The 16,464-nt window shown below is 38.7% G+C and overlaps 2 protein-coding genes across 2 annotated transcripts in view; both read right to left on the bottom strand.

The window, feature by feature from the left end:
- Positions 1-16,464, bottom strand: part of LOC140168516 (eukaryotic translation initiation factor 3 subunit C-like) — a 154,732-nt gene that overhangs the window by 99,092 nt on the left and 39,176 nt on the right.
- On the bottom strand, positions 3,141-15,427 carry LOC140168515 (eukaryotic translation initiation factor 3 subunit C-like). The gene is made up of 9 exons (XM_072191918.1): positions 15,287-15,427; positions 14,361-14,486; positions 12,716-12,869; positions 11,683-11,992; positions 10,631-10,718; positions 10,117-10,276; positions 8,160-8,234; positions 7,812-8,026; positions 3,141-5,349 (listed from the first exon to the last, which is right to left on the bottom strand). Exons 1-9 carry the CDS (start codon positions 15,410-15,412, stop codon positions 5,167-5,169), a joined length of 1,437 nt encoding a protein of 478 aa, XP_072048019.1. The 5' UTR covers positions 15,413-15,427; the 3' UTR covers positions 3,141-5,166.

Here is a 16,464-nt window from a genome sequence, read left to right as displayed (position 1 = left end):
TTTATCAATGTTAAGCCAAAACATTTTGCTTTTTTTTGGGGGGGGGATCTTCACAATGATAATGGCATTATGCTATTTGACTGGTTTCTTTTTTATCTCCAGTGTGGTCTCAGCATGAACAATGCTTAGTTTGGACCAAAAGTATGTCTATTCCGTCACCGAATGAAATTACTAAAACCAACAGACTAATAATTTTAAAGCTGCTTGACAGGTAATATTTCCAGTTCCCCCATGTATATGCACTGGGCAACCATAGTTTAGACCCCAAGATTATACCTAACTATCATCTGTCAAATCTCACTCACTTTATCCAAGAAGACTGCAGCAGTTCAAACCTCTGGGGCTTCGTCACTGGAAGATGATTTTTTTGATTCAGATCCCCAGTCCGATTGAATCATCTGAACCATCACTCTTGTCATCACTCTGGAAAAATGGGATTAAAAGCAACACATTTGGTTAAATACTGGCTTTGCGCAAAGATAATGTCAGTACTGGCAAAATTTAGCCACAGTCAACATGGGGTCATCAGGAAAAATATTTTCAAAACATATCGAATTCACTCCTCAGGTATTGAGCACTTCCCAATACGTATGAAAAGAAAATTGTACAAAGTGACCCTGTACTCATCAATCTCTTACACAAGACATAGCCCACACTTGATCGTGTCTTCACATAGAGTTTTACATTGTGTAAAATCGATGGATATTATTTCTCGGTGGTAAATTTCCATTTTCCTCCAAGTTCACTTCAAATTGGCGGTCATTGGCCTAGGTATGTATACATCTATATATCAAGAGAAGATGACTTACCCCTTTTGATATGCTGATGGTTCTGCTGGAGTCATCTTCACTTTCTTCTTGTAAGTGCATAACTGATGGTCTTAAATCTCATACTGCATACAGTGTAAATATAGGTAGTTTTGTTCAACTTTCAAAATAGATTCGCTCCATGAAAAATATACTAATATTGGAATGAAGAATTTTAGTAGATGCAGTCTGCAACTTGATACACCAAGTGTGCAATCAAACTGCAGCTAACAAAAGTTGTTACATTTGTCCATTGCCTGAAAATCCCTCTTTGTGACTTGCACATTCAGTAGGGGTTCAGTGGGAAACATCCTTCTTTGGGAGTCTATATATGGGCCCCTCTGGTGATTTACACATTCAGTAGGGGTCCCCAGGTAGGATTCCAGTGGGAAACATCCTTCTTTGATGGTCACCTCTAGTGACTTGCACATTCAGTAGGGGTTCAGTGGGAAAGATCCTTCTTTGGGGTTCTAGGGGCCCCTCTGGCGAGGGCGAAGGGTTCAGTGGGAAACATCCTTCTTTGTGGTTCTAAGGGCCCCTCTGGTGCAAGCACATTCAGTATGAGTCCAGTGGGAAACATCCTTCTTTGTGGTTCCAGGGCCCCTCTGATGACTTGCACATTCAGTAGGAAACATCCTTCTTTTGGGGTTCTAGGGGCCCCTCTGATGACTTGCACATTTAGTAGGGGTCCAGTGGGAAACATCTTTCTTTGGGGTTCTAGGGGCCCCTCTAGTGCCTTGCACATTCATTTAGGGGTCCAGTGGGAACCATCCTTCTCTGGGGTTCTAGGGGTTCTAGGGGCCCCTCTAGTGACTTGCACATTCATTAGGGGTCCAGTGGGAAACATCCTTCTTTGGGGTGCTAGGGGCCCCTCTAGTGACTTGCACATTCATTAGGGGTCCAGTAGGAAACATCCTTCTTTTGGGGTTCTAGGGGCCCCTCTGTTGACTTGCACATTTAGTAGGGGTCCAGTGGGAAACATCTTTCTTTGGGGTTCTAGGGGCCCCTCTAGTGACTTGCACATTCATTAGGGGTCCAGTGGGAAACATCCTTCTTTGGGGTTCTAGGGGTTCTAGGGGCCCCTCTAGTGACTTGCACATTCATTAGGGGTCCAGTGGGAAACATCCTTCTTTGGGGTTCTAGGGGCCCCTCTAGTGACTTGCACATTCAGTAGGGGTCCAGTGGGAAACATCCTTCTTTGGGGTTCTAGGGGCCCCTCTAGTGACTTGCACATTCATTAGGGGTCCAGTGGGAAACATCCTTCTTTGGGGTTCTAAGGGCCCCTCTAGTGACTTGCACATTCATTAGGGGTCCAGTGGGAAACATCCTTCTTTGGGGTTCTAGGGGCCCCTCTAGTGACTTGCACATTCAGTAGGGGTCCAGTGGGAAACATCCTTCTTTGGGGTTCTAGGGGCCCCTCTAGTGACTTGCACATTCAGTAGGGGTCCAGTGGGAAACATCCTTCTTTGGGGTTCTAGGGGCCCCTCTAGTGACTTGCACATTCAGTAGGGGTCCAGTAGGAAACGTCCTTCTTGAGGATTCTACAGGCCACACTGACATCGCCTGGCTAATAATTACTTTGTCAGCAGAGGTACCAAAATAAATACCCGGGATCGATACATGTGAATTTGCTATGCACAAGTTTGATACCGGGGTAGAAAATGATGAATATCTTCCGTAAATGATTTCGTATAAAGAAATCAGATGTGGTTCCTTGCACTTGAATATATATTTTAAACATATATGATAGTCGTTAGCTTGCGTCTTGAGAGAGTCGCTTGCGTCTTGAGTCAAAAACTGACAATAATTCTGATTTATATGTGCCGAATTATATAGCGCAGTGTATAGGCCAATCGTGAAGGTAATCTAAAAGCATATGACCTATGGCGCGCCATGCTCGACTGACACACAGCGAGGTCAGTCACCGAGCTAATCGGGGCTATTGTCAGTAGCCTTAGTCAGATGTCCTTGAATGGGTTATTTCAGTTGAAATCTATACATGACCATGATCTTCCACACAGGGAGTGTGAATTTCAAACAGGGTTATCTGAATGGGTGACTCCATTTGAAATCTACACCCCCTGTGTGGGAGATTAAGGTCATGTCTTCCATAGGGGGTACATGTATATGGATTGGGCTTTTCCATTTAAAATCCACACTACCCCTGTGGAAGATATTTCCAAAGTCTTCCACAGGGGTAATGTGGATTTTATTTGGAATAGCCCAATTTCCAAACAACCAACACTAGACAAAAGTATTATGCAGAACTTATTAATGCATAAAAATGCTTATACAAAAACAGTATAATTAAAAATTCAATAATGCCACATGATATCTGTTTCATATAATTTTATTTTATTGACCAATTGCTTTATACCTTACAAAATAGTATGGTAAACCTGCATATATAATTCAGACCTGTGTTAGTTCATTTTGTCAGTATAGTTAACACCATGTTTCTATATAAGTTTTGAAACCCTTGGCACAACAGAAAACCTCACTGATTAGAGCTTCACTAAAATCTAATTAGTAAACATTATTAAGAAAGATAATTAATTCTGAAACTTCCATTCTTTCAGTTAAGTTTGAATGTGTCCCAGCAAATTCTATTTGTTTTAATATACCTTGAAGTCTTACATTATTATTTTTATTCATCAAATCTTTAAATAGATTATATATATGATGTAACATAGTGCATGCTTAAGTTAGGACAAGTATGGTTGTAACCTAGAAGTGGTTCTTTTTGGCTGGATAAAGTAGTGTAAATACTAGCATGAAGATCAACTAGAGTTGCCAAACCCACGATTTGGTAGCCCAATTAGGACTTTTGGGCAAGTTTGATGCTATGAGTGGGAAAAATTATTACCCTTTTCAGTGAGTGTTGCTACCATAACAAGAAATATTCAGGCTAAGTCCAGTCATTTGGCCAAATTTACTGAATATCACTCAAGCCAGTTGCCTCATTTCACCTGAAGTCTCAACTTGTTACAACTCTAATATATATACCATTTTTCACTCACCCTGATGCGGCAGTGACGTCAATGAATTGAAGCAGCCTTTTTTGCTCACACATCTATGCGGCGTTTTTTAAACGTGTATGTGTATACACCAGCGCTTTCAGCGAACGATAGTGATATGAGGCTGCGCCCAATGAAATGCACATTGATGTCACTGCCACATCAGGGTGAAAAATGGCACAGTAAACTTATCTTGCTCACCTTTGCTTGCTTGACAAGGGTTAGTACCGTTATTTATTTTATGTATATTCATTATATTTTTTTCCTAATGTCATTCACTATGAACTTGCCACATGCAATAGTCTTTACCTTAAATGTGCACTGGTTTTGGCAATTTCATGTATATCTTTCAAAACATCAGCTAGCAAAACTCTTAAGAATATGAGTGCTGTTTAAATAACGTAATTTTCATTACGGTCATTTTCAATAATGTACAGTATTAATTCCACTAAGCACCCGAGCCCCAGTAAGGGCATTCCTAGCAACTTAACAATGGATCATATAGGGAAATCCTGAAAGCCCACAAATAAGTAAACCTGTTGATTAATCATCGATGTGCTTATTTGAACAAATGAGGTGAATTTTTTTTGTTTTTATTAAATGCAGCAGGATTATTTGCTGGATATGATATGATCGTAATTTAAGCATGCAATATCATGGATGTAGCTCTCAAAGAAAAGCTCATTGAATCTTAATCGGGATTACATGCAGTAAGTCTACATCACGTTTTGCCATAAAAAGAGAGAGAGAGAGCTATAGAGATCGAGGAAAAAATATATCACATATGAAATGGAATCTTTAAATGTCATGATATCCTGAAAGAAGACTGATCAGTCCATGGGCTCTTTCTGGTGATCGACCATCGATGCTTGGCAGATCCTTAATATTTATGAAATCTCAATTAACTGACTGTTGTTAATTGGATATCATTTAATCTTTGTAACATATCGATACATTTGACACACAATGATCCCAAGTATTGATAATCTGTGACTTCTCTCTAGTCCGAAGGGTCGCTAGTCCGAAAGGTGTCCAGTCCGAAGGTTCTCAAGTCCGAATATAGGATAAGGGTTAGAGTTAGGGTTTAGGGTTATGGTTTAGGTTATGGTTAGCGAGCCTTATTATATATTCGGAATAGAGAATCCGATATTTGGACTAGCGAACCTTTTTCAGAATTCGGACTAGCGAGTGGTAAATTACGTGTTCGGACTAGCGAACCTTCGGACTAAGGAGCCTTCGAACTAGGGAACCTTCAAACTAGAGAGTTGTCACCATTATAAATATGGCCACAACATCTGGGGTACTTAATTTGATAAACCAAGTGAGTGTGTAGCATGACACCATCAGAATTGGAAATGATGATGATGATGATGGAGTGGACGATCACCCACACACCAAAAATGTGACATTTTTATACTGATGAGCAGATGAAGATGTACCATGACAACATGATGATGAGCTGGTCTGAATTTGGTCACTGATGATTCAAATGGCGGATGGCTAGTACTGCTGCGGTCTTCTACGTCCTATTGTAAACAAAGAAAGGGAGAAAAAAAGATGCATGCATGATAGTGTTGCCCTTCAACAGTAGAAATAACCGTGGTGGTATGCATTTGGTTTAAGGTTGAATGACTAATTTGACTACAATTGTAGTCATGACTAATAGCTGTAGTCGCAACTTTCGGGCAAGGATGTAAATGGGTAACATATCCATTTCATGAAAATCCATCTGGTCCTTGGACATGCAGATTGCCACGGGCTTTAAGAGTGGTTTGTCTGGGGAATGCGCTGCAGGGTATCAACACAAAAAAAAAAGGTTTTTTTTTTGTTCTTTTTAGGACGAATAATCATAATCCAATTCGAAAATGGAAAAAAAATGAAAAAATAAAATAAAATGTTTTTTGTTTTTGTTTTTACATTTCGATATTTTATTATGGCCACATTTTCGAATTCTGGTAATTTCAGTAAAGATTTACATCCCTGTTCGAGTATGACCTGGCAATAGCCCAATCTGTTGTCTTCTAAAAGCATAAATATTCATAAAAATACAGAGCTCTAAAATTACACTTGTTGTCCATTTACACTCTTGTCCATATCATGTATTTATTTGTGTTTTTGTTTTTTTTTTTTAAGTTAGCCTGAGCATTTTTCATCATCTTAGTCACCACTATTTTAGCATCGTCTACTAAAAAACATGCAACCCTAATTAGAATTTGCCTAGCTGTCTTCAACCATCACCTTGTAAGATATTTCGAACCATTGTTTGCCACATGCATTTCAGCCCATAGAAAATATGAAAGAACAAAAAATACCACCCAGAAATGCAAGCATGGATGAATCATGATCAATGAAGGATTCATGATGGCCTTGATACTTTTGACTTAAAAGTTCACTATGCATTAAGTACACTTTAACACCATTGACTTGGGATTCCTCCGGTTAAAGCAGCACCAAAGTAGTGAAAACAAAACTAAATTTCTTATACAATATGTGATACAGAAGACTATATCACACAGTCCTGTATGGTGTTATGAATTTTCACCTACATTGAGATACTTGAAAATCATCAGGACATAACTTAAAGGAGCATATTAAAATAACAGATGTGGAAAATAGGAGTATAAACTGACCATAGATACCAGTTGTAGTCCTACTGTATATGGTATATTGGATGGCCTAGGGGAAAGTTAGCCCATATTTGCAAGACTATCCTTGCCTTCAAGGTGAAACAAACCTACTCATGTTACCCTCTGGCCATGGGCTGGCCTGGTGTCAGAATTTACCCAGGGAAAGATGACATTCCAATATCGGCCTTTAAAATAGAACTAAATATTACAATTTCATTTAGTTAACTGTATAACCTGGTTTACAATTTGTCAAAGGGGCTCCAATCAAATTAAATCAAATCAAATCATGTTAATGACACATTACATTTCTCAACAAGGAAAGGAATCGTTTGCTATAAAATTGTGCATATGACCTTAAAGGCACTATCTATCAGTGGTTCTCATGAAAGTCTCAAACATTTGAAAATTGATTGTAGGACTAGCTTAAAAGTGAAGGAGTCTTTAAAAGTCTACAGAGTAGGTATTTATTTCATATGAACAATCAACAGAGAGGATGAAAAAGGCAGTGCACTGAAGATGTGAGCCTCTATTCAACTGTGTTATTTTACTGTATGGACACAGACTTCCAACATTTACTAAAATGTCAATGTCTCCTTATTTTCTGTCCAATCACTTGCTGAGTATGTTAGCACACTATACTTCTTACAGAAATCTTATTTTTGATGTTTTTTTTTAATTTTGTATTTAGCGAATCACTGATAGCACTTTACACCAGCTTGGTCTACAAAATAAACTACACGACTTGTTGTCACAGAAGTTATCTTACACTTCCCACAATGCATTTCTCTCATTTTAATTTTCTGTACTGATTTGCAATCTAGTGCAACATGGGTCAATAGTGACAAAAACTACCTCAATAAACAGACCACATCCAAATCTTCCAAAATATGTTTATTTCTTGACTATCGACCCATGTTTAGCCAGTATAGACCACTTGACAGCACTGTTTATCAACAAAAGCGAGGGACTCATCTATCGATATGCTCGAACGAGCCACTACACTGATCAATGGCTTTCTTGTACTGTATGAAATGTGGCGGGCGATTTAAAATGCATGTGCCCTTAGCAGACTATGATGCGTACGCACACTGCAGGGCAAAGAACAATGTAAATTGTCATAATGAGCACGCATACTGCCGGGCAATGACGTCACATGCCAAGTGGTCTATACTCTCAACATGAAAACAAAGGAAACCTGTACAAAGTAATACGAGTATCATTTGATGTAATGAGGTAGTGCATCATGCTGCAAAGGATTCTGGGAAGGGTAAGAAATCTTCTCTGACTTATCTACTCCTTGTCAAAATACGAATTAGTCGTCATTCCCATGAACGGCTTAATTTTCACTCTTTTCTCTTTACCTCCATCCCTCCTATCATCTCCATCTCTCCTGCCGCGTCCACCGCGTCTCGCCCACCGCCGTAGCCACCTCTGTTACGGTTATCCGGCCGCGTCCACCGCCTTTGTCGGTCACGGTAGTTTCCACCGCCTTGTCGATCACGATAATTACCACCCGCACGACGATTGTAGCCACCCCCTCTGCGGTCATCTCGACCACCTCTGTTGTCACGATCACCTGTGATGATGGAAGTTTAAAGAAACTTGATTAGTTATGCTAGTTATTATTAAATGTACATCCCGAAGGCATCATGTTTTCCTCTCTGGGTACCTAATTCTATTTATAGCCTCCATGAACTGAATCAATATACCTTGTCTGTCGCGGTAGTTGCCACGGCCATAGCCACCTCTGCGGTCGTCTCGACCACCTCTGTTATCACGATCACCTATAATGAAAGTTTGAAGAAATTGATTTATCATGATCAGGGATGTGCTTTAATGCCAGCCTGGCAGACAATAGCAGGTAAGCATGCATTTAGAAAATAAAGTTTGTTTGCTGTAACCAGTTTTCGTATTTCTTTTGAAATTAAATGTGACATGATCAAGGGAAATGAGTCACATGTCGGCAATTTTCAATTAGAAGTTTGTTACATAATATTTTGGCAGTTTATGAATGCTACATTTTGATGCAAACCCCATCAAAATCGGACATCTGGTTACCGAGTTATGAGCAATTTATCAATGGATGAAAACAATATAAAACAAAACAATTTGAACACTATTTTTGCCAATATGTCAAAAACATTATTAGCAACATCCGACTCATTCCCCTTGATCATGTCACAAATGATCATGATCATATTTTGGTACGTTTGGTATCCAATAGCACACACTGTGTCTCATATAACCTTTAATTTTAGTAATAAGACATAGAACATGAAATCAGACCAACATATTTTTCGTTCATTACAGCAAACAAACAATATTTTTCAGGCCTTAATTACTTTGATGTCAGGCTGTTAAAATTGCCAAATTACATGCTGAACTATTTGGTAGCAATTTAACCTACCAAATTAATACTGGACAGGTGTAAGGTCCTGTCAGGCTAGTAACTTCAATTCATGTTTACCTGCCTGATTAGCTGGTGCCACAAACAAGTATATAAATCCGAAATTTATTATTTTTATTTAAAGTACACCCCTGGTAAATATGTTCATTACATAACATCCATCTTGATTGTTCTGGGTTTGGACGTGGGTCTCAAAATACATGGGGGGGGGGGACTAAGAGGAACTTGTTCTAAATTTCTACAAATATCCCCATGAAAATAATTGTCCATGGCAAACAAAAAAGGATAGAATTTCAAGCATGGTCACCCAGGTTTTTGCGTAAACTACAGGTCTTTCAACTAATATCATTCATGTTCATCGTGGAACACTCAGTACACGTGCAGCTTCACGGGCAGCAACACATGTGTATGGCACAGCTGGCCCATATTGCAAGAACTGACCAATTGCCCTCCTGGACAGAATAATATTATCAAGTAGACCATGTCTTATGCTCTACACAAAGCATCGAGGGTTCAGTGCAACAAAGACTTATCTCCATAAACCTCCTCTGGGTAATGTTATTCATAAGCATGATTGCATTTATACATAACATTACACATGGAAGCTATTGGAGATGTGACGTCACACTGAGCCATGCTGCACTGAGCCCTCGACATGCATAACTTAAACTGAGCACACTACATCGAGGGTTCAGTGCAACAAAGACTTCTCCATATCTCCATAACATCCTCTGGGTAATGTATTCATAAACACTATTGCATGTATTTGCCGTAAATAATCGGATTAACTACCATAGCAATAGAGGAAAACAATTTTGAATAGATCACCCTTCACTACAAGCAGGTTGCACTCATCACCTGTGTATATCTGTAATCATAGATTAAATACAATACCGCTCTTTTCAAAGATACTTGTCTTACAGGTGCGAGCATAATAGAATCCCTGGTGCGAGTGATCAGCATTTCTTTGACATCTATGGCTCAATGCATAGGTACCGCGTGAACGTTATAGTGTAGGGTGATCTATTCAAAAATTGTTTTCCTCTATTGCTATGGTAGTTGATCCGATTATTACGTCAATTCTACGGCGAATACACAACATTACTCCTTATTCTACGGCGAATACACAACATTACCCAAAGGAGCTAATGGAGATGTGTCTTTGTTGCACCGAACCCTCGATATGTATGCAATGGGCATGTGTCCATGATGGTCACAAATTATGTAAAAGATCTGCAACATCCGAAACACTTTCATACCTTTTTGATAACCGCCACCTCCTTGGCGGTACTCAAGTAGACGTTCATTGTTGTCAATTAGGTTGTTGACCTTGTCGGACAGACGTAGCGCCAAATTCTGCAGTTGGGTCGGTTCACATCGGTGCATTACTATGGTAGCAGCTGGTTCATCCCATGAAGCCTATGGAAAGAGTTCCAATTTTAAAAACCTCTCAGAAATGTGACAGGAAATCGTATATCCTGTATAACATCATATTTTAGTGGTATATTAATTTTTTGTGATTTTAGCTGTTTTGAACAGCTTGGTCATTTCTTTCATTGCCAGTTTCAAACAGCGACATAAGCCTATGGGTCACAAATATCTTTGCAAGCAACTTATTTCCTTCTACTTTTACTAATTGTATTTGTCAATTTATCTATGACAATTGTCACTATTTTTTTCTGTAGAATGGACAGGGAAGTAGGATCTACTGTCCACAAATAATACTTAAAATAATAAGAATAAACCAAGAAGTCACTCTAGAGTGCAACTTACCATTAATTCTTCGTTAATAATCATCTTGCTGATGATGCTATGTACCACAGTTCCCTCAAGCTCAAACATCTCAGACAGAGTAATCAAGCTGCATGGCAAAAATAGCAAACATACACAGAATTTGTTTGAAAACACACTTTATTTATCTGTCTCTACATCAAGCTAATCGATTACGTGATGATGTGGCTACTGTAGTCTATCGTGTCATAAACGACACCCAGTAACCAATTAAATTAAGCGCTTACAAGCTAAACCACACCCACTGACTAAGATTTAGTGTTAAGTGATGGGTTATTCCCATTGCAAGGAAGATAGCATATTTTGTGATGTTACTTCCGCCGCTTATTGGATATATCAATCAGAAGTCGCTGGCATTCACTCGATCGGACATCCGGGAACATTGTCCCTTTGCACTAAGCGCGCGATAGCAACCAGTGATGGGTTATTCCCATTGCAAGGAAGATAGCATATTTTGTGATGTTACTTCCGCTTTATGGATAAAATGATTACTGATATATCAATCAGAAGTCGCTGGCATTCACTCGATCGGACATCCGGGAACATTGTCCCCTTTGCACAAGCGTGCGCATAGCAACCAGCTCGAGGAAGGGGAACTGCACATGCGCACACTGGTTTTACAAGGCTTTTTCCCTGTGTGACGTCAGCCCGACCAAGAAAATACCCTAGTGTCAAATCGCAACCAGCTGACTTCAAGGCAACTTTGACACTATACTGTGTCTTATCTCAAGTTGAGAGTAACGCCATGTTGGATTTCGTAGTGGCAGATTCAAATCGTGCATACTAACCTTATCCAGCGAGGGCGTATACACACAGGTAGAAGGGTGACTTGTCCGTACGCTGGCGATGCAACCGCATAAACACACTGATTCCAGTCTGCCGCTATAAAATCCTACATGGCGTTACTCTTAACTTCAGGTGAGACACACTATAGCTGGTAGAGATTTTACAATCTTTACAAAACATTTGTTCACTAGCAATTTGCTACATTTGCAAGTACAATATGGATATTAAATATCACAAGTGTTTCTCACCTCATTGAATCATACACACTTCCATAGGTGAAGAGATACGTGCGTAAGCTTTCCTCCTGAATCTTCCTCACGATTAGATTCCGTACATGATCACTCTCCTGGAACAGGTTCCAAACTTTCACGTTCATCTTGTCGTTGATCAGGAAATTCTTACACGCTTTCCAGTCACCGTATCGCATGGCACGAGAGGCTGCTACGACGTGCTCGCGCATGCTTTCAGGTGGGCCTACAAGGGTTTGACGTTCGCTGAGACGCAGCTGGTGATGGAAGCTTTTGCTTATCATGCGACGACGGATATCAAAATGGTGAGCTGTAATAAACGACAACATTAATAACAGAGAATAAACCATGAATGGACAATGAACTAACTACAACAGTGAATAATTCATTCTTAGGATATGCTCATCACAAGCCTCAAATAAAGTGAATAAACTCCAGGTCCATATCAATGTGAATACTGGAAGGTGATATTTATATGCACAATACCCATAAAATTCAAAGAGCTTTTCCCAAGCCCCAATCCTGTAGGCTTAGGAGAGGGTGTAGAAAAAGCACTGGCACTCAATCAAGTACAGTCTAGCCGCCTTATCTGGACCTATTTATATGGATCTCTGTTATCAGGCCACATGATTTTCACTTTAATATAAGAACACATGCTTTTAATGTTCTGACACCTGAAGCAATTTGGAGAACCTATCTTTTGAGTGTTATGATCCTCTTATTGAGGAATCTTTTGGTGTCCCTATATTTCATTTCAGAAATACATATACATGTAATTCGCTTATCTAAATTATCCATGTATCCAACCAATGCTGGATAAGAGGTTAGACTGTCATTAGGTAACCAGGTACAAAGTATTTGAGCCATTAAAAAAGAGGCTTGTACTCACATGCCATAGGGTGTTTCTAATAAGTTGTAACAAAATACCTGACACTATATACACAAATTCTAACAATTCCAGGTTCATATGCATGTGGCATATGGCAGCTGATACAGGTTACTTTTCACAACTAGTTATCTGCTAGATACTCACATGCCATGTAGGGTATTTCTAACAACATGGCTGACACCAAATAAACACATTCCAGCAATTCCAGGTTAATGTGCATGTGGAATGGCAACTGTCGGCTCTTCTCAATCTTCTCCTGTTTGGGGTCCCTCTCTTGATGGCGCTGCATTAGTAAACCCTGCCGACAAAATACAGAAAAGAAATAAATTGAGTTAAATTATGATGGCCCATAAAAATTACAAGCCAGTTAAACAGGAAGACCTTCTTTTCACAGCAATAACTGCTGATTTAAATAACCTGTCATAATCTAATATACTGATTCAAATGTGCAGTCAAGTTCTAACAACTCGAATTGAAATTCCCCTGGCCAATGAACTATAACTGCTTGCTGTTTTGGTTACCCATATGAGAACTCAGGGAGCTGATCCTGGCTGTGATGGTTTATTATGGCATGTAAATTGTAACGGGTGTGAGCTCTTATTAGCTGCACGCCCCGATTGTTGCTAACTGCATTATGCTGTGTGCTTGTGAGGTTTATGCCTGTTCATAGTGCACTACAAATCGTTTTTACATGAACATCAACTTACAAAAGTGGAGTAATTGAAAGCAACAAAAATCACCAACAATATAATAAAAACTGTATTTGTTGTTTTTGTCTGTTTGGTTTTGTTTGTCTGCTCCAGGTTATTTTGTACTGTTTTGCTGACACTTCTGTGGGCTCTGAAATTGGCAATTTTTGACCATCGAACTTTGCCTGTTTTGGTACCTACAATGGTTGTTTGGTTTACCGAGTGTGCACAGTGATTTACATCATTGATCCTTGTTGTTTTGGCAGGTTTAGCACTTTTGTGAGCCTTGGAACTGGTCATTTTTGGCTATCGAACTTTGCCTACTTCCTATGCCTACATTTGCTGGTTTTGCCCCCCCCCCCTTCATATTGTCTAGTCTGTATTTTACATGTTTCCCCACATCAAGTTGGCGTACCTTGCTCGTTTTCTTTTCTGTACTTTAATGGTATTCAAAATATACTATCAAATTTGCAAAATCTATTATCTGCAAGTGCAACATGCATAAGTTTGAATTGGAATGCTCCTAATTAGTATAAAATCAAAAGCGATGAGTGTTGCATGAATTTGATTGCTCATCGCTTTTCAAAACGATACACTGCAAGCAACAAAGTACAAATTCAGCATTTATATAATATTGGATGGCTTTGAGTGGGATACAAGAATATACCATTTTAGAGAAAAACTCTGTCACTAAAAATGGACCAAATTGCCAATATCAAAAAGTTATATAACTATGCTGATTTACGTTTCTACTGTGAACAAATATACCAAAATATTAGGTGAACTAAAAATTAAGCTGAGCAAAATGTAGCTGATGAGATTAATAAATAGATCAACTAAGTCTAGATCACCATTAATTGAAACGCATCCTACGATAGTTTTCTATAGTTTCTCAAATATAGAGAAACTCAAGTGGTTTTTTTCCTGTACGGAATAAATGGCCTTTTGGCTGCGTAACAAGCTACAACCTGTTTGCGCCAACTCAAATGTGAGTGCCCCTTCAGTATTGAAATATCTTGCACTGTATTATTACTGTGCAGTATTGAAAATTTGTGGTATAACTAAAAGCTTCAAATTATATAAAAATACATTATTCTCACCTGTGCAAGAAGTTCTTTGGCCCTGCCTCCACTCTGTATATCCAGCAATGCATTGTGAGCATCCTTGATATTACCATGACGGAATGCACACAGCCCAAGTTGCACCATGGTTCTATTATACAATATCTGTAAAAAAAAACGATCAGTATGAAAATATAAATTTCATGATGAATATTGATTACAATAGTAAACACATTTTGCTTAAACTTGGATTTCAATACCACTCTTTGTCAATATGCCTGTGTCCCACAAATATCGCTTTCTTATTTTTTCAAAACAGTATATTTTTGACCACCCCACATATCCAAAAGGTGGTCAGTCTTGAAATACTTTAGTAGCCCAAAACCAGAACACACTGCCATGACTGTTAGCTTTATAGTAAGTCTAAAGTATGCACATATATTATACATCACAGCATGGCAGGTGTTTTAAATAATTTAATTTTCAAATTCCCTTCAGCAATAAACTTGGAACATATGAAAGACCAATATTTTAACAATATTTAGTTAAACAGATTGTAAGTATAAATTTAGCAGCCTATTTTTTTTTACTTTTTTATTTTTTTTTTATGAATTTTGAGGTAGATATAGTACTATCACCAGGTAGACGAAAGTCATGACTACCACTTAGTCATGGATCATACACCATATAAAGGGTCAGATTTATTTATTAGCATTTTACAAAAACAGCATTCACATAATTTATTTTTACACTAGGTGTGAGTCATTTCATTCAGTAATGTTCAGGCAACAAACATATGCACTAACAAGAACCAAAGTCCCATGGATGTATGACACTGAAAAACAACGGTCCACACCATGAGGACAGAAAGAAAAATGCAAATCTGGATTGTCATATTCTCATCCTTTAAATTTTTGAGTAGTGTAGTTGACTTAAATATAGTGGAACCGTTTTGTGTGACTCACCTGTGTTGGAATATCCGAATATTGAATATTCTGCTGGAGATGAGACATTAGCATGAGATCGCGAGCCTCGTACCAGCGATCATGTAATGCATGATGGTACAAGTGACTTAAATATTGTGCAACCATTTTGATTCACTCACCTGTGTTGGAATATCCGAATATTGAATATTCTGCTGGAGATGAGACATTAGCATGAGATCGCGAGCCTCGTACCAGCGATCATGTAATGCATGATGGTACAAGTGACTTAAATATTGTGCAACCATTTTGATTCACTCACCTGTGTTGGAATATCCGAATATTGAATATTCTGCTGGAGATGAGACATTAGCATGAGATCGCGAGCCTCGTACCAGTGATCATGTAATGCATGATGGTACAAGTGACTTAAATATTGTGCAACCATTTTGATTCACTCACCTGTGTTGGAATATCCGAATATTGAATATTCTGCTGGAGATGAGACATTAGCATGAGATCACGAGCCTCGTACCAGCGATCATGTAATGCATGATGGTAGGTGTGGCATAGAATAGCCCTGGTACGATATAGATCTGTGGTGTCGTTGGAATAAATAAACTTGCACATTCGCTCTATTAAGCTGCTGGTGCCTTCCTCGATCATGGATAAATGGTAATATGAATTGAGAACTGAGAATTAAAGATGTACAAAGGACAAATGTGTAACACAATTTGACCCACTGAACCTAATGTTAGTCAGCAATGATGAATATTGAGTTTTCCATCCATTTTAATAAGTAAATGGGGCAAAATTCTACTCAATTTGTGACACAGTGATGAAAGTATGTGGTCTCCTGTAATAATACATGACAGGATGTGGGGAAAGCAGGGCTTTTGACGAGAATCACAGAATCAATTTTTGTAATGATTCTCGAAGATTGGTTCTATGAGAATCAACTTCCCTCATTGTATCATACAGTAAGTGCAGTGACTATGATGGATTTTGATTCTCACAAACCAAGACGAAATCTAGGCCCTGGGGAGGAAGTCTAAACACAAACACACAATGAAAACATATCAGCAATTGAAGCTCAAAGTTTAGATTAAAAAACACACAATCCTAGAAAACATTAAATTCTTTAAAAAATTTACACACAATATCAAATCTCTATTCCCAATCAGAAGTGGTAGGGGGATTGGGGAACATGGGGGAATGTC

This window comes from Amphiura filiformis, chromosome 13 (genome assembly GCF_039555335.1).
Source record: "Amphiura filiformis chromosome 13, Afil_fr2py, whole genome shotgun sequence".
Lineage (NCBI taxonomy): Eukaryota > Metazoa > Echinodermata > Ophiuroidea > Amphilepidida > Amphiuridae > Amphiura > Amphiura filiformis.
Note: the sequence above shows the minus strand (reverse complement) of the source record. Positions and strands in the feature narration are given on the sequence as shown.